Source organism: Passer domesticus, chromosome 4, assembly GCF_036417665.1.
Source record: "Passer domesticus isolate bPasDom1 chromosome 4, bPasDom1.hap1, whole genome shotgun sequence".
In the NCBI taxonomy this organism is placed as follows: domain Eukaryota; kingdom Metazoa; phylum Chordata; class Aves; order Passeriformes; family Passeridae; genus Passer; species Passer domesticus.
Window position 1 is genome coordinate 19,346,433 of NC_087477.1, and position 27,978 is coordinate 19,374,410.

Genomic DNA, 27,978 nt, shown 5'->3' on the forward strand with positions numbered 1-27,978 from the left:
AATAAGCTTTTATCAGCTAATTAAGATACCATTGTGATTCCAGTTTCACACTTGCCAGTGCAGGACTCATCTAATAATTGTCAGATGGAGTGTTTTCTGATTTTTTTTGCCCAAGGCAAATAAAACCCCAAAAACGCAAAAGGAACCACTCAGGATTTTTATTTTTTTTTTTAGCAAGGATCCATCACTTGTGTTTTATTACTCCAGAAAGGAAACACTATATGAAGGAATGGAGTCTTGCTGCTTTTTCTTACTTCTTATGGAATGTCAGATGCCTGTAATTAAGATACTTTCTAAACAGTAGAAAAGTGAAAGTCCTTGGATCCTTGGAATACTATTTCTGCTTGGTAGCTGCTGACACTTTGAGGCAGGTATTTTTTTTTTATCTTAATTGTTTTTGTGTTGTGTTGGTTTTTTTTGAAATGTTGATCTGAATTGCTGTTGGTTGGGCAGGGAAGTTTCTTTATCTCAGACTGTCAGGTTCTCTGCCAGCTTGGCAGTAATGATAAGTTACACAGCATGGAAAGGAGCTTTGGGGTGGTCTGTAACCCTGTAATTCCTCCTGAATATTCACTCTATACAAGTAAAATGCTGCTTTTCCATGCAAGCCTGGAATTTGCAGTGTTCCTTGGTAGGCTTGGATGCTTCCACACAAGATAAAGCATGAGCATTAAAACATAAACAATAATTGTTATTCTCCTGGTTTCATTTGGTGTAAATCAGCCCCTTTTCCAAACAGGAGCATTTCAAGTACTGTGTTCCCGAAGGAAAGAGAGTTTTGCCGGAGAAGTCTGACTCGCACTGCTAGAAAGTAACAAGGAGGATGAGTAACAAGTGGACAAAATGTGAAGGATGAGTCCTAGCAACTGTAACAGCTTTTTATGTCCTCTTCAGGCCCAGTCCATCCAACAAAGTCTGCAGGAGGCCCCATCCTACAGAGTTAGCAAAGCAAGTAAGGTCAAAAACTTCTCAAATACCACGTAACTGATCAACTTTAGTGTTTTTTCTCCCCCCGAAGTAATTAGACATTAATTAGTTTCCTGCTCTGCTTAGGTTCCTGAGCTGTAGAATTCCTGAAGTCCCAGCTGGCCTGGGGTGATCTACTACTGGACACACAGTTCCAGAATAATCTTAAAAATGTTTCAGTGCCTGGACTGTCAGCTGTGGTGGGAAATGGTTGAGGTTTTGGTTGATTTGTGGTGGATTTTTTTTTTTTTCTGATGAAGGGATAAAACCCCACACGACCTCATTAGAGCGGAAAACAGCATTACCCCAAACAGAATATATTTAATGCTGCAAAACCCAGGAATTTGGGTTTTTGTGACACTTTTTGTGACACTTTTGTGACACTACCTCAAAAATATTTGACTAGCTTTATAGAAGCCTGTTTGGGAATTTGCTTAGTTCACTAAAGAAGTGTTGGAAGTGTTCACTAAAGAAGTGTGAGAAGTGTTATTTTTTGGAAGATGTTTTGTAAGAAAGGGAGTAAAACACGTCTAAGAGATGAATGAAAGAAATGGGTAGTCAAGGAGAATTATGGGAGCTGGCAAAGAGGGAAAGGAGCGATTGCTGTTGTGGCTTTCCTCATCCTGTGACTGGAGTATGGGTATAACCGGGTATAATAATTAGTGAGTGTGGAACGAGTGCATGTGCTACTGTGAGATTATTTTTCTGGGGGATTTTTGGCAGAAAGCAGAAAGGCGGAGGAGCGACGGTGTGACGGCAGAGGTACCTGTCTGTTGGAATACTTAAATGATACGGGACGCCCTCGCTGCTGGGACCTCAGGTACGTTCTCCAGCGCCTGTTGAGCGTGTTCCCGAGGCTGTGCCGCGGGGAGCCCCCTTCGCACCAGCGAGACGCGCTCATCCTCCTGCCCGCGTTATCCAGACCCTCCTGGCGCCGTGCCGGTGCGGCCTGCGGAGCCGAAGCGTCCGAAAGGGCCTGGAAAGCCTGCCGGCCGCGTGAGGTCACGGCGCACGGGAGAGCCCCGGGTCCCTCCCCCGCGCGGGCGGGGCCGGGGCAGCGCGCCCGGAGCGCCGCCCGTCCCTCCGCAGGCGGCGGCGGCCCCGGCGGGTCGCGGTCGCTGTCGCTGTCCCCTCGCTCGGCGCGTCGCCCCCGCAGGGCAGCAGGGAGCCGGCGGCGCTCGGCCCGGCCGGGGGGCGCGGGCAGCGGCTGCGGGGCGGGGCGGCGAGGAGAGGAGGCGGGCTCCCCTTCCCCCGCCGCGGCCGCCCCGGCTGCGGCCCCTCCGGCGGGCGCACGGCCGGGCATGTCCGCGGCGCAGGTGTCGGAGCGGCGGGGCTGGGGGGCGGCCCAGGAGCCCCGGCAGCCCGAGCCCGGCTCGCCCCGCGGGGAGGAGGTGGCGGAGGAGGGCCGGAGCAGGGAAGCCCCGGCGCCCAAGGAGAACGCGTGGACGCGGCGCAGAGCCCGGCGGGACAGCCCTTCCCCGCCCGCGGGGCCGGACGGGCGGCTCGGACCGCAGGAACCAGGTGCGGGGCCGGCAGCGTGTGCGAGGCGCCTTGGTGGCAGCGGGGTGGTTTTGGTTTTGGGTTTTTCTTTTCTTTTTTTTTTTTTTTTTTTTTTTTTGGTGTTTTTAGGAAGGAAAAGCGCGTGTTTGTCGGCGGCCGCGGAGCCGGGCCCGTGCGCGGCGCGGCGCGGCTGGAGCCGGGCCGGGCGCGCTGGGTTTGACATACATGGGCACGGGAGGCAGCGCTCGGGGCGGGGGACGCGGCAGCGCCGGGCTGGCTGCAGGTCCCGCGGCTTGCGAGCGGCCACCCCGGCCCGGCGGTGACCTCCGGCCGGCTCCTGGCGCTCGCAGAGAGGGCTGCTCGCCCGCTCGTCTCGTTTAGCCGCCCTTAGAAATGCCGCCTTGCCGCGGCTCTTTTTTGGTGAGTTGTGTAGCGAGGCCCTGGGAACGATCCGCTAGTTTGGTTTGGTTTCCAGAATGGGCTTGCGGAGGCTCTGGCGCTGGCCAGAGCAGACGGTTCGCTCGCTGTTGCGATTTGGTGTGTTTACATAGGGACAGTAGCCGCGGGATAATTTCCTGGCCTTAAATCACTACATGGAAGATAAAGCTGCTTTATGGGCAGCACGCTGACTGAACGGGCATATGGCTTTACAAAGCTGGTCGTCAAGGACCTAACTTGAAATTGCCAGGCTTTATGCTTAGGCTAGCAAAGAGTTCCTAGAAGTTTGTAGCTTCTTGGAGTATTGTTCTTGGCTGCAAGTAAACTGCTGGCCTGAAAATAAATACTTCAACCAGTGCTTCCCGAGAATCTCAATCTCAGCACTTGCTCCCGAGGGCACCTGACGAACCTTTTTTGTGATCTCACGGTCACTTTTATCCTTGAATTAAACATGTACTTCCTTGACAAAGAGAAATATATAATTTACAGTTTCAAGTATACAGGTCATACAAACAGAGACCGCGTTCCAGACCACAAAATCTCTACTTGGCTGAAGAGCAGAACTTTTGGTAACATATACATACCCATCTTTATTATCTGTACTGTTTTGTTTACGTGTACTGACGCTCTCCTAAGTGCCTGTTTTGTGCCCAGCTTCCAAAATCCAGCTGGCTGGGCAGAATCTTGTGGTCTGCCTCATGCGTGAAAGGGGACTTGTCACTCGTTTGCCTTGCTGTGGCAGCAATAGCAACAGTGCTGCATCAGAAGCAGTGGGAAAGCTGCTTTTGTTGTGTTAGCACCTTGAGTGCTTCACCTCTGTAAAGTTTGCTTTCCCAGCAAAGATAAAGCACACAAATAGCTGTTGAAGGAAGGAGGAGGCAGCAAGCAGTGCATTCATACACTGTGTGTGTTGTCTGCTTCATTTCATGATTTTGGAGAGCCTTATATTGTTTTTCTCCTGCAAGAAGTTGTGCCTACCATTTATAGAATTAATAATTAAGCTGAGGAGTTGTACTAGAACACAATTTTCAGTGGCCAGGTGTGTAACTGAGCAAATAAGGGAGTCAGCGTTGCTGGCAGTGGCACTGGTGAAGAACACACACCAGGGGTGTGTGTTTTGGTTTGGCCACCTCCAGAAGCACCGTGAGGAAGCCACTGTTCTTACCCTTGTAAAAGGCAAAGCAGCTGATCCTTCCTGGCTGTTTGAAGGAAGAAATTGCCATGTGCCTCCACCCGCAACAAGGGATGTATTTGGAAGAAACTAATTGCACGTTGGCAAAGCAAAATCTGTCACACTAGGCCCTTATGAAGTTGTAGTATGGAAATTAGTCATGTGAAATAATAAGTGGATGAGTAGAAATACTACTGGGATGGAATGCAGAACTATCCGTAAAGAGGATAATAAAATGTAAAAGGACCTCACATCAAAGCAGTGACTGGATCCTGCTAGACTTGTTGATCCTGGCGTAATTTGTTAAAAGTTTCCTGAGACGTGCACCTATGGTATGTTCAGTGATAGTTACAGACCTGAGAAAATTGGCTCCAGCCTGTCATCTTGGGACTTTCAATTTATCATGGGATTGGTTTGTGATAGAGGCAAACCTGGCCCTTGTTATGAAAGAAACTGTTAATGTCACCTGATACTGCCAGGAAAATGTAAAATTTTGGCTGAAGAATTTGGTCCATGTGTTTTAAGTAGAACTGATTATATTTTTTTGTCTCAGATATCTTAGTGGGTTTTAGTCATTGCAGTAAACCAAGCATCCAATGCAAACATACCTGAATTATGCATGGTGTGTTTGTTACCACAGTTCAGTGTTTCTAACCAAGAGTTTCATTAAACTTCAGAATAATTTCAGAAGCTACTTTTACATCCTCATCTGCTTTTAGCTTGTGGAGAAGGACTCGTATCAGGTATAAAATGGCTCATGAAATTAATAAGCTTCTCTCTAGTTCAGAAGAATTGTTTCCCTGAGAAAGTGGTTAAGCTTTGAAAGACACTGCCCAGGGAGGTGTGGAGTGTCAGTCCCTGGAGGGTTTCAAGAAATCACTCAGTGCCAGGGTTTAGCTGACAAGGTGGTGTTTGGTTAAAGGTTGGACTCGATGATCTTGGAGGTCTTTTCCAACCTTGGTGATTCCATGATTCTAATCCTGGTGCTCGTGGTTGGATGGAGTGAGCTTTATCAGAAGCTACCAGGTGATGAAAGGTACTTCTGAGATGTGCCTCCCTCCCCTTGTAGTGCCAAGCCAATATATCCTCACTTCTTTAGGTTGAAATTGTGAGTTTGCCATCCTCCACGTAAAAAAAAATCACCCAGGATTGAGTGGCTGAAATAAATGTATTTCAAAAGTTCTCCCACCTCTTCATCTGATGAAACCTTCAGCACTGCCCTTTTTGTGAGGCTGCAGAAAAGGAATCTGAATGACAAGTTCTCAATTCTTCATGTGATTTGTATAGCTGATATGAGTCTCTAATGACTTATTAGATGATTATTCAAAAGTTGTTCATGAAATTCATGAAAATATTCAGTGGAGCAAAATACTTGTGCTGCTGAAGTGGTTGAAGTGGGTTTGCCTATTAGTGTGTGCTTGAATGATGTAGTTAATTAAAAGAAGTGCACACAATTCTTTTATTTTGTGCTTATTGTGTTTATTTCTGGGCATCAAAGAGTACATTTTATCTGTTTGATATTTTGGTAGCAGAAGCATTTCACTGTAGTGTATTGTATAAATCACTTTGCTTTAGCCTGATAGCAAAACAGTTTGTAAAGTTTAGTGAAGATACCTTGTGTTGCTAGGACTAGCAAACCTTAGATGAGTAAATTCATAAATTATCTGATGATCAAATCTTTTGGGTGTATTTAAGTCAGGTGTTCTCATTAGTTCTTATGAATTCTTGGAGTGTTTTAATAGCAGCATCTAAAAATTATTCAAAGCATTATCAGAAGTTTCAGCATTGATAATTTTTCCAACCCTAAAGGGATTAAAAACGTTATCCATACAAAGCTGCTTGCCTGTATTTTAGTTGTACATAACAGCATGTGTAATTTTGTGTGGCTGTTTTTTTGTCTGGGGTTTTTGTTTCTAAACTGGAGACCTGTTATGAAACTGAAACCCACCTCCCTGTGCTATGGCATGTGCTACATTTAACCATGAAAACTTTGGTAGAAATTGAGTCACAGGTTGCAGTTTTCTATGAAGAAGCTAATAAAAAGAGGAACTGAGAAATTAGATCTAAGGAGAGTAAATAGCATCATGGTGAATCAATCATGTATTGTGGATTTTTTTCTTCCCCTATTGCTTCCTGTATTGAAAAAATGCTGGGTTTTGAACATAAATAGGTGGAAGTGTGCAGGTGTCATGACTTACTCCCTTGGTTAATTGTTCAAATATTGTGGAGCTTGACAATCTAATGTAGTTTTTATAAAATTCTAGAACTCCTGTAGGGCAGAATGTTAGCATAGTAATAGGGATTTTTTTATTGTTTTGCAGAATCTCTGCTCTAATCCATGCTTTGGATTTTAATTAATGATATTCTCCAAGGGATATTTTTTGTTACATTTGCAATAATTCATCTGTTAAAGCAATAGATATAAGCATAGCTTACCTTGTTTAAATATTGAATATACTGTCTAGTTTCAAACTGAGCATTGAAAGAAAAATATTGTACAAGTTCAACACACAGGCCTTCAATTAAGTTTTGAAGAGCTGGGTGGTTTTATCTGCTCCCTGAAGCACTTCTGGTATTTATGTGGTGCTGTTTCTTCACAAAAGGGAGCACATGTGCAGTCCAAGTAAAAACAAAACCTGATTATTGTCTAGAAAGCCTCATAGCATAAACAGTGTTTGTATCAAAATTTAGAATGCATTCCACCTATATTAATAGACTTTGCTTTTTGTTTTTAGAAGAAATTGGCAATATCATCATCTCTTTCCATCAGAAAAAAAAAATACTTGCTGACTATTTATTTGCAGAGCTTCAAACCATCCTTTCTGAAGTCCTATTAGTTGTGATCCTGTTGTCTTGGGACCCTATTGTGATTGTGATCAGGGGTATTTTGGTGAGAGATCTTATGTATAGACTTTGCTCCTCAGCCATCCAATCTGCTTTTCCTTCTCTCTTCCTGTTGTCCCAGAGGATTGCTGCAATTTTGGTGGTTCCAAAATTCATCTTTCATTTTTCAGACCTATTGTTCCATTTATCTTGACATGGCATGCTTGTACAGCCTCATCTTTCTGCAGGAACTACCTCCTGTTAGGATGTGGTCTGTTAGGAAACTTGGAAGTACCGTAATAAAAATGGCTTTGGAGGCTGACTTCTGTTTTCATGTGAATGCCATCTCAACTGGATGGAATTCAGTGATTGCAGGATCATCATTGGCAATTAAACTGCCTCGTCCTTGAGGCAGTTTAAATTCATAATTTATTTATTTCTCTTGCACCCTCAAAACTCTGAAACCAGCAAGTAAAATCATTGAAGATCAGTGAACTCTTTCATTGACACAGCACCCCACTTTTTAACAGGTTCCTTGCAGCATATCACAGAATAAACAATTTTGATTCAGTTATGTTGGAATTGACAAGTGAAATAGTTTATTTGGACTAAAGATGCCATTTCTGGGTACCTAATGCTGTTATGGGATGTTAAAACCAAACCCCAGAGTGATGTTAAGCAGGGGGCTTTTATCTGAACACGTTTTGCCTGAATAGTGGCTCTAGGCCTGTTCATGACAACAGAACAGGTGTGACCTGGGTAAAACCTTTCAGTGATCTCATGTTATGTTCTTTTACTCTCCCACCCTCCTTCTTGTTTTTCCTTCCCCTTTATCTTCCCTTTCATGCCTCACACTGAAGTCCAGCTCCCACGTGATAAGCCCCAGAAAGCTGGCCAGGAAGGACCTGCTGGTAAATTTGGCTGTAAATTTGGTTTTGAGCATGGCTCTTTTGGAAGGACAAGGAACTTTGTGGAGGTGGGGAAGCACAGAGTGAGATGAGTTCTCAAGCCCTTTGAGTTCCAAAAGGGCATCATCCACCAGGCGGTGCGTTGCCCAATATTTTCTTTTTGTTTAGCTTGCAAATGCATCTTCCAAGTCTTGGATTACTCCATTCAGATAAGAGAGATTCCTTCAGACAAGTTGGGTCTCATTCTGCTCCATTCAGATAGCCTTTCCTGCTGCCTGGAATAAATTACATCCCATGACTAAGACAGTGCAGCAACAATGAGCCTTGCACTTCTGGGTGCCTCGCTACGCCCTGCTGACACACAGAGCAGCAGTTCTGGCAGAACAGTCCTTCAGCAGCAATTTAAGTAAAAGTGCTGTCTGGTGGAAAAAGGGCTTCAGTCAGGTAATTGGACAGAGATGTGTGTTTGCAGCCGCGCTGTGGCCACTCAGTTTACCTGCATGGCTAATTGGCAGCTCTCTTGGAGAGAATTACAAATTTGTTTGCTGCTCCACCCCTGTAGTTGTTTGTCTTGTTTTGTAAAAGGTCAATTAGTTTACTGCTGAGTGGCAAGTGAAAATTAGGGTTACATGGTCACTGTGTGTTTCTTAAAGCTCTCAGTCTGAAGTTAATTGAGATGTGAGTTTTGTCTTTGTTTTAAAAAGCAGATCTGTAGGAGAGGCAAAAGCCTGCTGGCAAATGGTGGTCAGGATTCACCCGATTCGTGTCTGGTGAGATGTCCAAGTTGTGTAAAGCATATACATGAAATTCATCATTTGTATGGCTATAAATGACATTAAACTTTAGGCTGGAATGTGGAGTAAGCATTAGTTTGTGCTTGTAACGTTCGCTGTGTATTCCAGGAAGCAGACAGAGAGGCTTTCCAGAGTCACTGGGGCACAAGGGTGGGGTTCCCAGTGTGGAGCCCTGATAAGGGAGATTAGTCACTGGATGTGAAAGAGATAAGGGCTGAGGAGGTGATGTTATCCTTGTATAAAATAATCCACTCGTGATTTCAGACACGTTCAGTGTTTCAAGCTTGCCTTGCAATAAAACACCCAACGGGAGGTTTCAAGGAATGCTTGTGGCTCCCATCTGTATGGGAAGACAGACATGCTCTGGGAGAGCCAGGGCTTAACAGAAGAAATTAAGAGATGGCTTCCTCTTGCTCAGGAAGTCAGATGGGATCATTATTATAATGTTTAGGCTTTAACAAAGTAGCATTTTTCTCTTTGCATGTTTTCCTTTGTTTGTTTGTTTTTTACTTTGGCTTGATTTTGAGCTATGTGGCTAAACTCTATTTGGCATCTGAGGAATGCTTATAAAAGAAAATTACCAGGAATTTAGGAATATATAATTGTTTTTATGTTTTTCCCCCCCTTGCTTGCATAATTATATATTTCATAAATTCTGCCTTATAAGTATAGCATTTAATAGGAGGACTTATTAAATATGTATCAAGGGTTTTCTTTGCCACTTGTTAGGTTAAAATACCAGCACTTTGACATAGCCTTGACCTTCTTGGTTGAAAAAGGTGCTTAAATACTGAGTAAGACAGCATCTTGTACACCTGGTTTGCAAGAGGATTTGCCCTTATGAATGTGAGTTTTCAGTGTCATGTACTGTTAGTGACTTTATTCACTAAAAAAAAATTCATTTCTATCAAACCTTCAGAAACACTGATGTAGTATGATTGAGCATGGCAGAGTTGTTAGCACACACCTGCCTGACTCATTTGAAGTGCAGCCTAATTCTTCACCTGAAAATGTTTTTTTTCCTTTTCAGAACTACAAAATTCAACTAAAGTGATAAAAGCGGGAAAACCCAGGACAAGAAAAAGCAGCAAGGTCTGTTTTTTTGCCTGTATGATAAATAGCTGATAATGCTCTAATAAAAAGATAGAAGTATTTTGGAGCTCCAACCAGAAGTGTTATGTTATGCCTTGGTAATAGACAATTTTGAACACAGAGACAAATTTTAAAAAAAGGGAAATTAAAATTAGGGGAGTTGCTGAATTGGTGTATGTACAAGGGATTAAGAAAGGCATTATTGTTTAAAAAATCAGTGGGATTTCATAAAAACATGACAGAGCTGCAAAGAAAGAGCATCACTGGAGCACAAGTGATGCTAGATTGGTTTTGAGAATCCCTTTGCATCTTATTTTATGAGTGTCCTTTATGTGCATAAAGTTACCATTACAACAACAGGAGACACCGAATCCTTTTATTAAAACATTAAGTTCCTAAAATTTTGTACAGCCACCCCTTTTAGGCTGGTTAATAGCTGTCAAGGTTTTCCAAAAACTGAAAGCCTTGAGCAGTAGACACCTTTTAATCACATATGTGTAGGACAACATTTAATCTGACAATTGTCTGATGTGAGCTCAAAACTCTTTCAAAAGTTGTGTTAGTTTTCTGTTGTATTTCTTGGTTTTTTAAAAATTGCTGCTTTTGACAGCTCTACTCCAGGGGGGTAGTCTGGCTCTCTGAGCCATGACTGACATCTTTCCTCTGTCAAAAAGGGCTGTGTCAAGAAAGGAATATAAACTGTTTGTCACCTTTGCAGGCTGATGATTTGGGCGATATTGCAAGCTGGCCGACCCCGAGTGAAATAGCAAACAATGAAGTAAGTGTCCTTTGTAATCCTCAGGATTATTATTTTTTTAAAACCATATTGGCTTATCTGTTTCATACTTTTTGCCCCAGAATGTGCTTTAGGTGTTGTAGGGTTTCAGTAGAAGTTTTGTCAATAATTCAGGATACTGGTGTGTGCTTAACTGTCTGCACTGGTACTGGAATTTGTCAGTGGGGTGCCATGGACACGTGCCTTAAATAGTGCCTTATTTTTAACTCCATTGTTTTAAAAGTTTCATTTACCTTTTCTGCTCTTTTCATCTGTTTATGCACAAATGAAAAGGCCTTTGGAGTTGTGAGCATGCCGCCCTCTCTTGTGGCTCAGAGTGCTTAGTGCCCACTGTCTGAACACAATTTATTCTTAGTTATCTTATTCCTCTGATATATTTTTCCCCTTCTGGGTTTTAAGCTAACATATATTCTGTCAAATTATCCTCCTTTCTCTTTATCTCAAGTGATAAGTGCATAATGTATTTTAGACCTCTCTGATGCTATTTAAAACGAGAAGAGAGCACAGATTATTGCAAATGGTGAGGTGCCATTTCACAGTGCTGCAGCTCTGCAGCAGCATCCCTGTGGTGCTTTTACTATGTTCATGGTCAGGAAAACCACAGCATCTGGGTTCAACAACATGCATTTTATAGCTGAAAGGGTCCAAATTCATGGAGTGTCTGTAAAATAAAATAACATTCAGTTTGTACTTAAGCTTAGTTTATTTGTCTAGGGGAAGGCTTTATGTTCAAGTTAATTATAGCACAGTACTGCAGTATCTACTGTATGTGTTCCAGCAGGTTCAAAGCTATCTCCACAACATAGGAAAATTCTTTCTCTTTAGCAGAAATGTCTGCAAAACTTCTCATGTTTCAGGTAAAAATTATATCTGATCATAGAATGATTTGTGTTGGAAGGGACCTTTAAAGGTCTTCTAGTCCAGCCCCCCCAACCCAAGTGGAAGGGACATCTTCCACTTGATCAAGTGAGCTCCATCCAGCATGGCCTTAAGTGTTTCCCAGGATGTCCCAGGGACATCCAGCCACCTCTCTGGGCAGCCTGTGCCACTGTTTCACCACTCTCATCGTGACAAATTTCTTCCTATAACCCTTGTCCCATTGCTCCAGGCCCCGCTAAAAAGTCTGTCCCCATTTTGTAATCCCCCTTTAAGCACTAAAGGCCATGGAAATGTCTCCCTGAAGCCTTGTTTTCTCCAGGCTGAACAATCCCAGCTTGTCTTCATGGGAGAGGAGCTTCAGCTCTCTCATCATCCTTGGCCTCCCCTGGATGCTCTCCAGCAGGTCCATATTTTCATGTTGGGGACCCCAGAGCTGGAGGTAGCACTGCAGGTGGAGAGGCCCCTCCCTCTCTCCCAGTGTTCTGTGAGCCTAACTTTTTAAAGATAATAACTCTGAACAGTAGATCCTAATGAGAATATTTCTTTCTTTCTTCCCTATAAAATAAACTTGCATGTCTGAAGTCATGATTGTTGTGCATACTTCTGTAAAAAATGAAAACTTTCTTAATCTAAAAATTCATTTTATGCTCTTGCCATGTTAGCAGAAAATAAAACTATTTATCAAGGGATTTTACAAAACAAGACAATTCTTAAAGTTCACTCTGCTGAAGAGGCTGAGAACAGGTAATAAAAAAGGAATTTTAATAGCTGAAGGAAACGTGCACCTCCTGCTGCTGTACTGCCAGAAATAATTACCTGTGTCTCTTACAGTGTAAGACTGGAAGTCATAGTAAAAAGCCAACAAATAGAAGAGAAAAGGAGGAGAAATCTGATCAAAAAAGCAATAATGGAATCAAGGACAATCCAGAGGCAAAGCCAGATGGTCCAGCAGATAACACTAGTGAAGATGAAGCTCAAACTAATAACCAAAGGAAAAAAGGTGAGTTTAGGCACTGTGTATAATGCAGTAAGTCACGGTTGATACAGCTGCATTGATTCCAGCTGAGTGACTCAATGAAACTTCTCATGATATGCATTAGCTGGGTGAACAGAGAATATATTGGTGTCTGCATGGAAGCCTCAGCCAGGCTGCCTCCCTCAGGGTTTGGAGCCTTCTGTTCAGTCAAATTTCTGAGGAAAAAGCAGCTCATGCTCTGTTGAAGGTCCTTGGAGCTCTGAGGATTTCTGGAAGATTTTATCATGGCTGTACAAGCCATTTCTGTCTCTGATATCTTTGTTTTCCTTGAAAGGTAGCGCTGTGTTAGTTTATATATGTATATGTGTGTGTGTTTGTTACTGCATAAACACCAGCACCTCAATTTTCTTGCTCTACTATTAGCTTGCACACTGAAGTGATCATTTAAGAACTAAACCAGGTTATTTGCTTCCTTTTGATCCAATCTGTTACACTCAAAGTGGGAAGCAAACCTCATTTGGTCAGGGGATTGGAATAGGCTGGAGAAAAAGCAGAAAGAGTTTAAAGATCAGCTGCTTTTTTGTCTTGCTTGTTTTTCCACATCCTAAAGACCTTTGCTGTTCAGATTTATTAATCTATCTATATACATAGATATATTAAAAAAACCTGTACCACTTAATTTTTTTCAGTCTAAGTGGAAATCTAAAGCAAAGCATTCCACAGGTAAAACATGTTTTTCTTTCCCTCCCCCAGTGCAGACAACACATTTTATGTACTTGCTTGTATTTCTTAGCCACAAAAGAATGGACCCCACAATACCAATCAATATTCTAGTTAAATAAATTGTTAGTAGATACTTTAGGCCAGCCTGCAAATAAAACAAAATAAAGCTTTGCTAATAATTTTTGATGCATATGAATGAACTTTGAGTATCTTGAGGTGAAAGTATGGTACCACAGCTAAATTCTCAGGAAAATTTGTATGATTTGTGACTGAAATCTTTATTGTGGTGGTTAATTTTATATTTTTTTTAATCTCAAAGTTTCATATACAACTTGTGAAATTTTATAGCAAGGAATTTACTGTTTGTATTTAACACTGACATAGCTGTAAATTCTTGATCATGGAACATCTGAAAAGCCATTAAATAAAATGCTTGCCTTTATTTCTTGTATTTGAAGCTTAGGTGAGGTTACATTTCGGTTTCAGAAATTCTTGTTTACTGCATTTATTATTTGGTCATTTGTAATATCTTAAAATTTCAATGTTAAGCTTCTCCCGCTTTTTAAAATTTGAAATTAACTGTTGCTAGTTTTACAAGGAAAATTCTATGGACTCTTTTCAGGAGCTGAAACCTCAAGTATTAGTATAATAAAGAGTAATATATTAACTTTTCAAGGTAACAAGCAGAAATGGGTGCCGCTTCACTTGGACGATGTGAGGTCAGACAGTCAAGACAGAGCAGGCTCTCGAACGAGCTCCAGATTTGTGCTGGAAGCAAACAAGTTAATACCTCATAACAACAGAAGGAATGAGGCAAGAAGTAAGTAGTTCTCACTCTCTGGGTCTTGCTGTTGGTGGCAAATGAAGTGTAATATCACGTGAGCTTAGTAGGTAATCTTAGTAGGTGAAACCTGGTGTTTATATTTGCCAGTGACCAGCAGGAATATAACTATTATATTACATTCCTCTTCATGGCACCCTACACACCATCTCATCCCACAATTTTACAATGCAGAAAGTTTGGAAAAAGCCTCAGAAGATGTCTGATCAGTTCTGCTCCGCTGCTATTCCCACAGCTTGTTGCTACCAGAGCAGCTGCTTGTGGAGCTACACTTTGAACTCTGCTTTGGCAGTTCTGCTGATGTTGTTTTTTCCTTTGAGCTGGACCGATTCCCTCAGCTCCCTGACCTATTTCTCAGCACAGCCACGCAAAAAGCTGTACTAACACCACAGCTGGTGCTGCTTCTGGTCCTCAGGTGTTGGGAATACAGCTGGTTAAGTGGCAGAAATCTTAGGCTGAGTGAAAGTTTGTTGGTTTAAGTTTTAAAATTGCAGTATACATTCCCAGTTTGAATGTTTACTCATTATAATAAGTACTGGATGCTACTGACATGGAATTTTTGAAGTCATTTTAGGAACATGGATGTAAGAGTTTCTGAATGCCTGAAGGATGGATTGGGGTGGGGAGAGGATTTTTACCAGTTATCACTTCCTTCAGCAGTTTTTTCTTAGGATGGTCAAATGACTGAGAACTACACAGATACAGATTATATTCTCTGTAAATTCAGAGCCTTATTTGATAGGACTTGAGTGTATGAGCATACATGTGTGGAGTTCACTAAGAATCATTGCTAAACCAAGATTTTTAATACAATTTTTAGCACATATCTTTAGTCAGTCCTTTGTTAAATTTAGCAGCTCTCAGTTTGATCCAGTAGGGTTACCCAGAAAAGCTGTGGATGCCCCATCCCTGGAAGTGTTCAAGGGTAGGCTGAATGAAGCTCTGAGCAACCTGGGGTAGTGGAAGGTGTCCCTGCCCATGGCAGGGGTGGTTGGAACCAGATGGTCTTTAAGAGTCCTTCCAACCCAAGCCATTCTGCAATTCTGTGATTCCCATCTCACTCCGGTGGTGGTGGGAGTTGTCCACAGGAGGCGACTGAGCTGTTGCGATCATTCCTTCCCTCCCTGAGCTGATCATGGGAGCTGTGACCTCTGAGCTGGCAGCAGGGTGTCCAGCTGCTTCAGAAGCATTTGGGATTGGCTGCCAGTCCATCCATTACCTCCTTTCCTGCTCCTCTCCTGCAGCTTCAGCTCTGACCCCTCAGCCTGGCTGCGGATTGCCCGGGCTCAGGCTGAGAGCTCTGCTGGCATGAGGGGGACCACGCCACCAGATGGCATGGACTCAGGGGCACCAGGATGTTTCAGCGTGGCTGCAGTGGTGGTGGTGTGGTATTTTGTGGTGTTGTTTTTTTTCCTCTTGAAGATTGGCGCCGCGACAGAGACAGGAGAGACGAGCACGACGAGGTGTGCAGCGTCAGGAGCGAGGGCGGCGGCGTCCGCGGCTTCTCCAGAGGCAGAGGAAGGGGCAGAAGCAGAGGAAGAGGACGAGGCCGAGGAAACCCCAGCAGTATGCTAATCCAACAGAAACTTGGCAAAAAAGTTTCAAGATTGTGGTTATAATGTTGCTGTTTTCATTTTCTGATGTTGTTATTTTATGTTCTCTTTTATGTTGAAGTGAACTTTGACTATTCAGTTGGTTATCAAGAGCTGTATGGTGAAGGAATTGACCAAGTGTTTCAGCCTGAGCTTAACCCTGGTGTGATTTATTACTATGGTGATGGAACAGGAGTGCAGATGTATTCTGTGGATGAAGCACTTCTCAAGGAATATATCAAACACCAAATGTAAGTAGATGGCTTAATGTATAAATATTTTCAGAGCTCTAGTTAAGATAAAATAACTCATTTCAAACAGTGTTGAATCCTTATTATCCACGTCAAGTCGGAGATTAAAGCATTTCAGCTTAACTTTTTGAGTTAACTTTGACCATTACTAGTGTCAGCTCGAATTTATTCACTGGTGGGGTGGAAAAACTTGAATAATGGGGAGGAGTTTTAAGGGAGCTGTTCCTACATCTTGTGCTCTAGTCTGGCTCTAACTCGTATAACTGCTTTATTTATGGTACACAGCCCTCTTTATGTTGTCATGTAATTGAGATATGGATGTCTCTGAGCTTGTGCTTTTGAGTACTGTTGGTCTGTTTGCCTGTAAAGCTCTTCTTGGGTGATGTTTTCCCCTATTTGCTCTCAATTTGACTTTGAGAAGTCTTGTTAGTTTGATGTTTTCAGTGTGTTTCACCTGAAACATGTAACTGAGAGAGAGAGAGTGTAGTTTTGCAATGATACTTGATTTTTCAATAATCTGAAATGTTTACTTTCTCGTGTATACCATTAGGCAATGAGAAACCATCTGGAAGACTGATTATCACCAGGAGACAAGTCTAAAAGGGCCTGGAAAGCACTAGTTCATTTTAAAGAGACAGTTTCCACCACTGGCAGATATTTCATCCTCTGTACTTGCGTTTCTCTGCGATGCCTCTGTGGTGGTTTTTGATTGCCCTCGTGTTCCGTACAGCAACTTGCTTATTTTATTCTCGCTTCTTTTGTTACAGTTGACGCAAAAAGGAAGAGAAAAGCCTCTTTAAAGGGCAGAAAGTATCTGACATGTGGCTATCAACTTCAAAACTTCTATTGCAGTCTTTTTTTGCTCTTGCTGCCAGGCCCCTATGAGACCTGACAGTGGACATGTACCCCCATGTCAGGATATTCGGCCTTCACTGTCCTCAGACAAGTGGGGGAGGATCACAGCCACTCCACTGTTGGCCAGATTTCTGGGCATGCAGTGTAGAATCCAGACCTGCTAAGGTAGGACATGATGATGTCCCCTCTGCTGAGAAAAATGTCAGTTACAGCACTGGTCACATCTGACTTCTGGGTATATTTGTATTCCCTTTTGGCACCGAGAGGTTGGCAGGTGTTGGTAGAAGACTTGGCATGGCTGGATAACCACGGCCATTGGTTGCTTGCCTGGTGTGAACTCCTAAGGCTTTTGGTTATGGAGTTTGCTTTCCATGAGAGGGAGATTCCTGAGCAGATTTAGAACAGAACTTCACTAGTTTTATTCTCCCTAGACAAAAACAGTTTTTTATTTATTCCCTTCTTTTATCATAATGATGGGAAACAGACTTTATTCTTCAGTTACCTATTATTAGCCTCTAAATTGGGGTGGCTTTGTCTGCTTTTCATAATTTAGCTATAAAATATGAAAGTGACTATGCCAAAGAGGAAAGTAGATACAGAATAAAGGTACACAAAATTGTTATGTCTCAGAGTTCCTATTGGTGTCCAAGATAAATCAGGATATATTAAAGAAGTGACATTGAATCCTAGTCCTAATAAATTTGAACAGTAAATTTGGACCTGCTTAATACAGAAAAATATTAGACACTGTCCAACTGAGTTGATGTGTCATTACAGGAAGAAGCACATTGCTGTCAAGCAATTTATGCTGGTCCCAAGAACCAGCTCGATGTACAAGAGAGTAATATTTGGATTGCATGCAAAGATATCTTATGTTTTTAACCACAGGCTGAAGCTGTCAGCCTGAAAAGTTTCAGTGCTTAGCAGCTCCTCTGCTGCAGTGTGCAGCAGAACTCTATTTAAAAAGTCCTCTTGCTTTAGAAAATAAACAAATAAAAGTTCAAACATCAATTCAAGAACAAGAAAAGGGACTCTGAGGAAAAGGAAGAAGAGAAAAGCTGGAGGGGGTGTGTGTGTTTAGGTTTATCCCTCTGCTTGGAGCAAACTTATGCATTGTCTTCATTTATCATTAATGGTCTTTCACATTCCTTTTTCTAGAGTGATGGACATCAAGTGAGGCAGTTTGAGTCAAGTTCAGTCATTGTCCATTTCTGCTTGTGGAATTTTTAACTAGGTGAATCGTTACAGGATTTTACCTTTACTGTATGATTGTAAAGGTAACACTAGTGAAATGTTGGTTTATGGCATTTGTGCTTGCTTATCTTCTAGACTGGGAGGGGAAAAGGAACGTAGCAGCTCAGACCAGTAGACAGGACATTCTTGAAAGAAACTATCTCTCTGTGCCCAGCTGCTTCACTGGTCATACTTGGCTCTGAGTAAGAGCTCAATTCTCCAAAAGCCTTGCTCTCTTCTCTGTTTGCTTTGATTTAATAGCAGTGTTTCCATTTGTCCTGTCTTGTCCAGCATTGAGACTTTAAATTCATTCTGTCTTGGAGGTGAGTGTTGGTCAGAGCATGGTGCTGATACTGACAAGGTCTCAGGGTCCATGCCTGTGTGGGCCATTCACTTGGGAGTTGGACTCAAGGATCCTTGTGGGTCTTCCAGCTCAGAATATTCTGTGTGTGATCTGTGCATTTCATAGAGCCAGCTTTTCCTTCAAATTTCTTCAGCTACAAAAATTAGAGAAAGAAATACTATCAAGGTGCTTCTTGGGTCAGTGATGGCATCAGAGTGCCCTGCTCTTGGAGACTTTGGCCTTGATCCCAGCTTCAGTGGAGAGACTTGTTGTTTTATTCTTTTTTGAAAGTTGAATGATCTTTATTTACATTTGCATGTGCAGCTTTTTTCTTCAGCATTTTAATACCCTCTCATTTTCTTTTGTATGCTACCTCTATTTTTGTCATACAGTTTGAACTGCTTTCCATTAAGTCTTTCCCTACCTATGTTTTTCTGAATGTGATGAGGAGTTAGTATTCCTTGGATGTACTGTGCAAAATCGTGCTATGATGTATAAGCTCTATGAAAGGCCTAGATTTCAGTTGTTATGTAAATTGAGGGGGTTTTCTATTTCCATAGGACCTTTTCTCATTCCCTTGCTCTGTGTGAGAGATCATGATTTGAATTCCTCACTTTTTGTCTTCACTAAGCATAAAACATCTTGACACCCGGAATATTTCCTAGAGCGGCTTCATTGTTGAATATTTGTCCTTCTGCTGTTTGTCCCTTGTCTCTGTGGTATTACCAGATTCCTGAAATGTCCTTGTCCTTCAACATCATCCATTCTTTAAGGCTTTTTTCCTCCATGAGCTGTTGTGCCTTTTTGTACAGTTTCATTCCAATTACAACATGACTGGTTTTGTTTTCTCATGTTCCCACAAGCATGCTTGCTGGTTCAGGGTATCTATCTGTGCCTCAGCACTCAGATAGGATACTTAAGCCTTCCAATGCACTGGAAACTGAGACAATAAAAGATGCAGTTCAGGATGAACTGGTACTGCTGTGTGGGACATAAGTTATGCTCTGACTGTGAGCAGTGCTTGTCCTTCATCTCTATGGAGGCCAAGACAATGTTGTTCCCTTCTGTCCATGTAAGTAATGAGGGAGGGGGTGGATGAAGGAAAACTGGAGCGTAGTTTTTGGTTGTGCAAATGTCACAAGGCTTTGATTTTTACCCCTCTGTGCTGTGCTGAGTCATAAATCTGTCTTAACCTGTCGAGCATGCTTGCTGCTCTCTGGGTCGTCTGCTGAAGAATGGCTTTGTTGATGTCAAAATACTCTGTTTTTTAATGGAAGCCTTTAACAAGGAATCTAGGTTGCTGCTTTAGGATTTTCTTTAACCATAGAATAAGCTCAGGTTTATATGTTTCGTTCTGCAGTGAGTATTATTTCAGCACAGAAAATCTGGAGAGAGATTTCTTCCTGAGGAGGAAGATGGACCAACAAGGATTTTTGCCTGTGTCGCTGATCGCCAGTTTCCGTCGGATGCAAGCTCTGACTACGAATGCTGCGCTCATTTTGGAGGTAAAATCATTCAGAAGAATGTGTTGGAAAAATTTCTTAGCTAATTCTGTGCTTTCATAGCTTCAGAGCTATGGAACTAAGAAAAATTTCTGTTTGTAATGATAAGGATTCTATAAAGAGGCTATAAGTGGCCAAGTTGGTGTTTGTTTTTTTTTTTTCCTTTTTTGATAGTTTTTAATGTTACAATATGCTTGTCACACAGGCCCTAAAGGACAGTACAGAAGTTGAAACTGTGGATCAGAAACTAAGAAAAAGGGTTGATCCAGAAAAGTGGCCAATACCAGGTCCTCCTCCATGCAACCTGCCTCCAACTGACTTTTCTCAGCTCATCAATTGTCCAGAATTCATACCAGGCCAAACTTTTGGCTCTCATACTGGTAAAGGATTTATTTTACAGAAACATAAGTTTAGGGCTGTCTGTCTAGCTTAGGAAATTTGCCTCATGATACTGATTTCATAATAGAAGTTGTACTTTTGGTAATGGTTTATTCAGCTGCTCTGCCTGCCAGCCTTGCACTTGCCAAGTCACATGGCTGATGTGAAGTAGATAAAAATGTCTCTTGTGTGTTATGGCTGTGACCATTCTCCAGAATATAGAATGGTGGGCTACAGTCCTGTGGAATTGGTAATACAAGTCTTAAACTAGTCCTAAAATCTGCTTTATTTTTGTGGCACCTGGAAGTTCACTCTTAATTTGGGGCATCCTTGTTTTGGATGGGAAACTCATTCACATTTTTAATAAGGAGATGCATTTGTTTGCTGACAACCCTTGGCAAGGGAGTCTTTTCCTAAAATGTTGGCTGAAATTAAATGGGAAGAATGAAGATGGAATTAGGCACCCATCCACAGAGCTAGAGAATGACACGGAGAAAACAAGATCCTAATGATGCTGCTCTTTTTTTTTCTCCTCAACAACACGTAATGTCTGACAGACTATGAAGAAACTTTCCATGGAAATAAATTCTTAAAATTGATTTTCTTCTGAAATGCTGAGTGACCTGTGAAAAGCTGTCTCTTAAAAATGAATAATTTTTTGATCATTGTCATGTTTATCCAGAGAGGTAGAAAAATGGTAGCTGTGGTTAAAAGACCAGTGAAACAATTGAAAAACAAACAAAATAGAACCAAAGCAATCCACAACAGGAACTGAACTACTGTTTTCTACTGCTAGAGTCTGCACCAAGTTCTCCAAGAGTGGGGAGCCCGCTGAGTCCAAAGGAAAACGCTGAATCAAGTAATTTTCAGACAATGTCTAAAGGACTGTCTACAAGTTTGCCTGATTTGGACTCTGAACCTTGGATAGAAGTGAAGAAGAGGCATCGTGCATCCACTGTCAAGCTAAAGGTAAAATCAAAAACCTCTATGTTATGTTTAAATAAACAAATGCAAAACCACCTTTGAGGTCACACTAAGGTAAACCAAGGTTTAAACATCTTAACATATGTGGTGCTTGAGAATGCAATAAACTTTGGAAAATCATTATCCTATTCAGATATAAAACCTTTTCCAACTTAGGAGACTGTTCCTGTACCTGATCAAACACCAGATCAACACCAGCCATTCCCACCTCAGGAGGAACAAGAACAGGAAGAACTTGAATTTTTGTTTGACGAAGAGATGGAACAAAATCAGTGTCAGAAAAATAAATTTACTGATTGGTCAGATAGCGATTCTGATTATGAAATTGATGATCAGGATGTAAACAAGATTTTAATTGTAACACAGACACCACCATTTGTGAAAAAACATCCTTGTGGAGACCGTGCTGGCAACCGTGTGTGCCATGCAAAAATTACATCAGAACTTGCTAAAGTCATTAATGATGGCTTGTACTACTATGAACAGGATTTGTGGATGGATCAGAGTGAAAATGATGCCATGATGAAGGTAATTCTCTTTTATTTTTGACTAGACAGTTTCCAAATTAACTTCAGCCTTGTGCTATGTAGTTGTAAAATGCTACAGGAAAGTGACAGTAATTTGCAGGTCTGCTGAATAGTCTTTACAGTTGAAAGCAAACCCAAGTTTTGTCAGACTTGCAAAAAACAGACTTGCCCAAAAACACTGAATGAATATTTTATTGTAACATTTTGGAGATGGTTCAAGTTTTCCAATGTTTGCTTATTCTGTGAGTAGTTTGTTTCATAACAACTGCAAACCCTTACCCAGAGGGGAAGGGGGTACATGTCAGAGATGAGATGATGAGAGGGAAGTAATACAGTAATTTTAAAGTCATTTTATATTAAGGTTCTGTTGGCCTTGTAGTTTGTTAGAACAATAGCTAGAATGAAGTTACCTGAACACTGAGTGGTGAGGGAAAGGGGCTTTATCTGTGCACAAAGAGGGGGAAGTAGCTGCATGGACAGATGGAACATGTCTGCACAAAAGCAAGATGAGAAAGGTGGAAATGGTTGTTGAGAATAAGAGCAAGAAATAAAGGTAGAATTTAGAATACTGATTAGAATGGACAGAGAAAACCAGCAAACATGAAGAGGGTAGTGAGAAGTAGCAAACTGCAAGGGAGAATATTTTCTTTTTTGTTGTTGTTACGGACTTGACAATGATTTGATGAGATTTTTCACACCCAACATGTGCATGTCCCACCTGAGACGGGTGTGTGGGTTCTTGTGTGTCAGTTCTAGCTTATTTCCTCTTCATGAAATGCATCCGTCTCTCAGGATGGTATCTATTGCCCTGCTTTGCATTTACAATTTGCTTTCTCTAATTCAGCAAGAGATTGAGAACTTTAAGAAGCTGAACCTCATTCATAAGGATGAATTTGTTAGTCTTGCACCAGAAACTGCTGATCCAACCCAAGAAGTTCCTCCAAGACCTCCAGGGTTACAGAAAAGTAAGTATGAAAGCATTTGTTTTTCAGAATCTCTGTAATAAAGAACAATTCTGTAGGTGTTTTGACTCTTTCTGCCTGTGCAGTATTTTAATTTTGGTTCAGTCAGTAGTCTGAGGAGGCTTTTTCTTTGCTAATTTTTCAAATTGCCAACTGTTCATGGGTGGTGTGGTTTCAGCTGAATGACAAGAAGCTGGCGCTTGTTCTGCTTTGTTGTCGCTCTCCACCAGCACCAGGTGCTCTTTGTTTGACTTGGAATTTACAATGTGTAAAGTTAAACTGAAGCTGTGAAACATTTTATAGAAACCAGCATTTTTTATGGGATTCAGCGATGGAAGAAAATGAGATCAGAAGAATTTACTTACTTGTTTCATACCATTACTAAGCAGTCACACCATCCAAGTCTTATCTCTGGTGGTATTTCTGACACAGTGGTACCATTAACATTTACTGGGTTACATGCTAATAGCATCTGTAAAGTAGCTCAGTAAAACCACCTCACTTTCTCCTTCCTGCCTCCATATTTAGCAGAGGAGCTGGCCTGTAATTTTGTGAGTGCTGAAGTACTTCCCACGGCAGGAGTGGCTCGATCGCTGCCAACAGCAGTCCCAGATTCCCCCCGTTTCCACCCTGGCTTCATCCCACGAACACCTCGCACCCCAAGGCTCCAGGATCCCAACAAAACACCCAGGTTCTACCCTGTTGTTAAAGAAGCACGATCCTTTGATGTAAAGGTAAATGAAAAAACATATTTTAAAATAAAACCAAACCAGCAAAAGCCTATAAAACTCATGTTTGTGCATACAGTTTAACAAGAATTAAAAGGCAAAAAGTTAAATGCTTCTACTCCTATTGCTTAACTCCAAAATATTTACCATATTCACTTTTTATTTCTATTAAATGCTTTTTGAGTCTTCTTCCTTGAAAGTCCTTACTGAAAGAAGTCTAGTGCTTAAGACATTTGATTAGTTACATAAGACTAATCTTCAGGTTATGAAACTGTGATCTTGTGACTTTATAACTTGTTAGATAACAGAATAGAAAACTATTAGATCTCTGTTTTAAAAGGGAGAGAATCAGTGAAGTCAAATTAGGGAAATAAATCCTTCATTTACTTTCTCAGGCTCCAAGAAAAAGAAAAACTCGCCACAGTACAAATCCTCCTTTGGAATGCCATGTTGGTTGGGTGATGGATTCCAGAGACCACAGGCCAAGAACTTCCTCTGTAAGGTAAATGCTGTTGCTGTTATTCAAAATTTATTTGCCGGTAGTTCTCACTACTAATGAAGAAACAGGCTTTAAAAGGCAATTTATAAATACCATGGAAGCAAGAAAAGAATGATCAAGAAAGACAAAAATATGGAATGCAGAGCTGTCTGGAAACAAGCTAGGCTGATTGGTGTTCAGTGTTGTTTGATCCATGATACAGCAGCAGTAATGTTACTTGAGGCACTGATGTTCACTTCAGTGGTCATTTAAAATCAAGCTGGACAGTGATGTTTAATTATTGTCCAAAGCTGTTTTATTTTTGACATATTGGCACAAGAATCTGATTTTCTTGAGGTGCACTCAAACCCAGGTGCTCTGCAGCAGTCCCCAGGTGACCATACTTCAGCTCTTGCGTGGGTCAGGGTGGGTGAGAACTGATTCTGCAGGAAAGCTCTGTTTACAGGGTACAAATATGTTGGTTTTTTTTTTTCTCCAGCAGTTCCAATGCCTCACCTTCAGAAGGAGCTCCACTGGCAGGTTATGGCTGTACTCCAAATTCTCTTCCCAAATTCCAGCACCCATCTCACGAACTGTTAAAGGAAAATGGCTTTACTCAGCAGGTGTACCACAAATACCGGCGGAGGTGTTTAACAGGTAAGCTGCTCCGTGCACTTCCTCCAATTTTTAGAAGCTTCCAGGTGTTTTCTGATACCAGTTTTCTTCCCATTGTTCCTCATCTTTAATTTTTCTTGGGAAAGGCAAGGAAAATTTATTTGGTGCCTCTGTTTTAGGAACCCTGCTTTCCATTTAACTTTACATTTCCTGACAAAAAAATCACCCTCAAATCTGAAGTCACCAGAAAATCTGGTGTGTTTTTTTACTCAAGATAAGGCACTTTAAAATATTCTAGTGAAAAATTAAAATAGTGGTTTTGTTCTTGCCTTTCTTTTTTCTTCCAGAGAGGAAACGGTTGGGAATTGGCCAGTCCCAAGAAATGAACACACTTTTTCGTTTCTGGTCCTTTTTTCTGAGAGATCATTTCAACAAGAAAATGTATGAAGAATTCAAACAGCTTGCTCTAGAGGATGCAAAAGAACACTACAGGTATTTTTTCCTGAGGCCTTACCATTCCTTTCAATGACTGTGAAGTTTACATACATCTGCAGTGAACACTTTTAGTACTGCCTCTTTTTGTAAAATAGCAGTGCGTGTAAGTTACTTTAATAGCAAAAATCAGTATATAATTGTGCTGTGCAGATGAATAGCTGACTGTGCAGCATTTCCTGGCCTGTAATCAGTTCTGAATTCTACAAAATCCTGTAACTTGTTGACCATGACGAGTCAGTTCTGTACTAACACTCCTCAGATTCTTCCTTCTGTAGGTGCAGACATTCTTAAACCTCATTTGACTCGTTCAAACTGGTTCTTGCCTTACAAAAATACCAGAAAAATAACCACAAAGGAAATTGTCACTGCCTTTTAGTTCTTGGATATAATTCCTTTCCTTCCACCCAGTTGTCCCACCTCTACTTTTCTGAGCCAAAGAGACAAGGTGAATTGTTGTACCTCTCTGTTCTGTTCCAGGTACGGCTTGGAATGCTTGTTCAGATTTTACAGCTATGGCCTTGAAAAGAAATTCAGGAAAGAAATATTCGAGGATTTCCAACAAGAAACAAAGAGGGACTATGAAGCTGGTAATTATCACAGGCCTGTCACTGCTAACACTGTGGTAACATTAGTTGAAGATAATCCCAGTTCCTCGGCACTGACTTGTTAACTAACCAAGAACAGCTTTAATTCATATTCTTTTTATCTTCAGTTCTCTTAAAAATATAGTTACCAGGGAATAATTAAGTTTATAATTAAATTTGACCTTTGTAAAGCGGTAAAATTATCTTTTTTTGTTACTAGGTCAGTTGTATGGACTGGAAAAATTTTGGGCTTACCTAAAATACTCTCAGCACAAGACTCCAGCTGTTGACCCCAAACTGCAAGAATACCTGAGTAAATTTAAGAGACTGGAGGACTTTAGGGTGGATGTAAGTTTCAATGCCTATTTTAAATAATATTTGGTATACTAACATTTTCACTGCTAGGTAATCTGAGAGCAGTGCTTGATTTCATGAAATGGCAGCCTGATAAATTCAAAAAGCCTTATACTTTCAGTCCTACAAGTCTGTGGAGAGGCAAAAAACACCTGGCTTTATGGCAAAACACTTAACAGGCTGCCCATGTTTCTTTTCAGCCTCCTATTGGTGAAGAATGTGGCAGGAGGAGATCAGGTGAGGATTCAGGGCACCGCAGACATCAGCCCAACTCTTCTAAAACCCTTCCCACCACCAAACCCGCCGCTGCCTGTCAGTCCCGGGCACTGGGAAGTGTTTCCTCTGGGAATACTGTGCAAGGCAGAAAATCTATAGAAAGTGATGTACCAGAAAAATAGACTTTGGATGAGCTTGTGCCCTCGAGAATCAACTTTGGCATCGCTCCCCTGATCTGGAGATCTTCAAGGCGAGGCAGTCTCTACTACGTGATTAAAAATGTATGGGAAGACAAAGGATGGGATGCTCTTTTTCACGGGATATAGTTCCAAAACACTTGCCCTAGGAGAGTTGCTCTTGGTTATGGGATCATTGGAAGGATGCTAGGGAAGATTCTTTGGCTTCAGTATTGCTTTCTTCAAGCTTTTGTTTACAAAGAACTGCATTCCTTGCATATGCAAAAAATAACTTCGAGGGATGCCTTACATTTCAGCTCAGATTTCTTAAAAAAAGGTATGATGTATACCCATGTTACTTACTGTGCTTTCCTTACCCATATTTCCCTGTTATTTGTATTTTACCAAAGCAAAAAAGATTACATTATATGTAGAATATTAAATGGAAAGGAATGTGACAGGTTTGCTTTCAAGGCTAACTATCAAAAAAATATGTTTTTCTGCAAAAGCACATTTGAGAACATGCAGCTGTATATGAAACTGCATTTCTGGATTCTATTTAAAGATAGAGTTTCTATTTTTTTTCAGGGTCTCCATAGTTAGTATTTTATTAAGTATGGAGTTTGAGTGGACATAACTGGGATAGTTTTGCAGGTATTTCCTTCAGTGCTGGTTCTTTAATAATTAACTCAAGCAACAGAAAACTACAGGGGAGAATTGAGCTTGTAATTTTTTAGTGTCTTAACATTCAGTATCTACAGTTTGTGCAGATTGTTAAAATAGCCAACTATTCATACTCTGGGCTTGAGAGGTGTCTTCATTGGAATTCTCTTATGATTATGAAGTCTAGCAGGAGAGGCATAATTTTGAATTTTTTTTCTCCATACTTCAAGTAGTAACTAGTTTGGAGGGAAACAAAGTATTCCTTGTAAATTTTAATTTTAATTTGCTTTGTTTTGCAATATCTGAATGAAGTTCTGCTTAAATTGTGCTCGCTAAGCCTAAATGATTTCAAACAGGTCTGAAGACAATTTCACTGAATGTAAGTTACTCAAGTAAAAATCCATTTTTGTAGCTGAAAGAGGGGGATGTTTATAACCTGTCATGTCTTATTAACTTCACTACTTTGTTTTTAAAGACTCAAGAAGAACCAAGTGAATAACTTCTCTTCTGGGGTAGGTGAGAGGAATTCCAGCTTTTGGTTAGTTAACTGCAGAATTACTTCAGTTAATTTGTAAAAAAAGTTATGAAGTGATGCCTAGCACAGATGCCTTAAACCGACTGCACGGCCATAGATGGAGCTTTAAACTGACAGCTCTCAGAGGTTACAGTGAATCTGTTAATTTTTCAGTCATTGTGCTGTGAATCTCACTGAAACAAATGATGGATGTTGGCATTGAAAGGAGTGGATGGTAGCAGTGACTTTCCCCACAGTTTATACCATTTCAGCACAAAATCCAGCCTTTTGTCAGTGGCCTGTTCTAAATAAATTTAAATGAACACATACCAAGATTTGAAGTAAATATCCTATAAATATGCTGAAGTGACACATCTCAATCCTGTGTTTGATCCATGCCTTTTGCTACCCATGAAAATGCGAATGTAAATTTGGATTGAAATTGTATATACGAGTAATAAATTTAAGATATTTCAATTTTTCATTGGAAAATGTGCAGATTAAGCTTTTAGTGTGTGTAATTTTGTGATATATTGGAAAATTTTATAAAAACAACAAAAAACCCTACCAGTGTTGTATATCAAGTTTTTTTTCCCCAAAAAAAGTGTGAAAAAAAAAAAC

The 27,978-nt window shown here is 41.1% G+C and overlaps 1 protein-coding gene across 5 annotated transcripts; it reads left to right on the plus strand.

Moving 5' to 3' along the window:
• The first annotated feature begins 843 nt into the window (after positions 1–843).
• Positions 844–27,924, plus strand: LARP1B (La ribonucleoprotein 1B). 5 transcript variants are annotated; one of them, XM_064416453.1, is made up of 20 exons: positions 844–952; positions 1,690–1,786; positions 9,631–9,692; positions 10,411–10,470; positions 12,199–12,367; positions 13,743–13,886; positions 15,330–15,473; positions 15,582–15,750; positions 19,542–19,686; positions 19,889–20,063; positions 20,858–21,030; positions 21,202–21,573; positions 22,417–22,537; positions 23,063–23,268; positions 23,658–23,764; positions 24,240–24,397; positions 24,703–24,847; positions 25,328–25,437; positions 25,655–25,782; positions 25,989–27,924. In XM_064416453.1, the coding sequence occupies exons 2-20, from the start codon at positions 1,753–1,755 to the stop codon at positions 26,184–26,186; spliced, it is 2,820 nt and encodes a 939-aa protein (XP_064272523.1). In that variant the 5' UTR covers positions 844–952; positions 1,690–1,752; the 3' UTR covers positions 26,187–27,924. The 5 variants fall into 5 exon arrangements, with proteins under 5 accessions (XP_064272523.1, XP_064272524.1, XP_064272520.1 ...); XM_064416454.1 differs by lacking the exon at positions 844–952 and having other exon boundaries at positions 1,687–1,786; XM_064416450.1 differs by lacking the exons at positions 844–952; positions 1,690–1,786 and adding an exon at positions 2,016–2,487.
• The last annotated feature ends 54 nt before the right edge of the window (positions 27,925–27,978 follow it).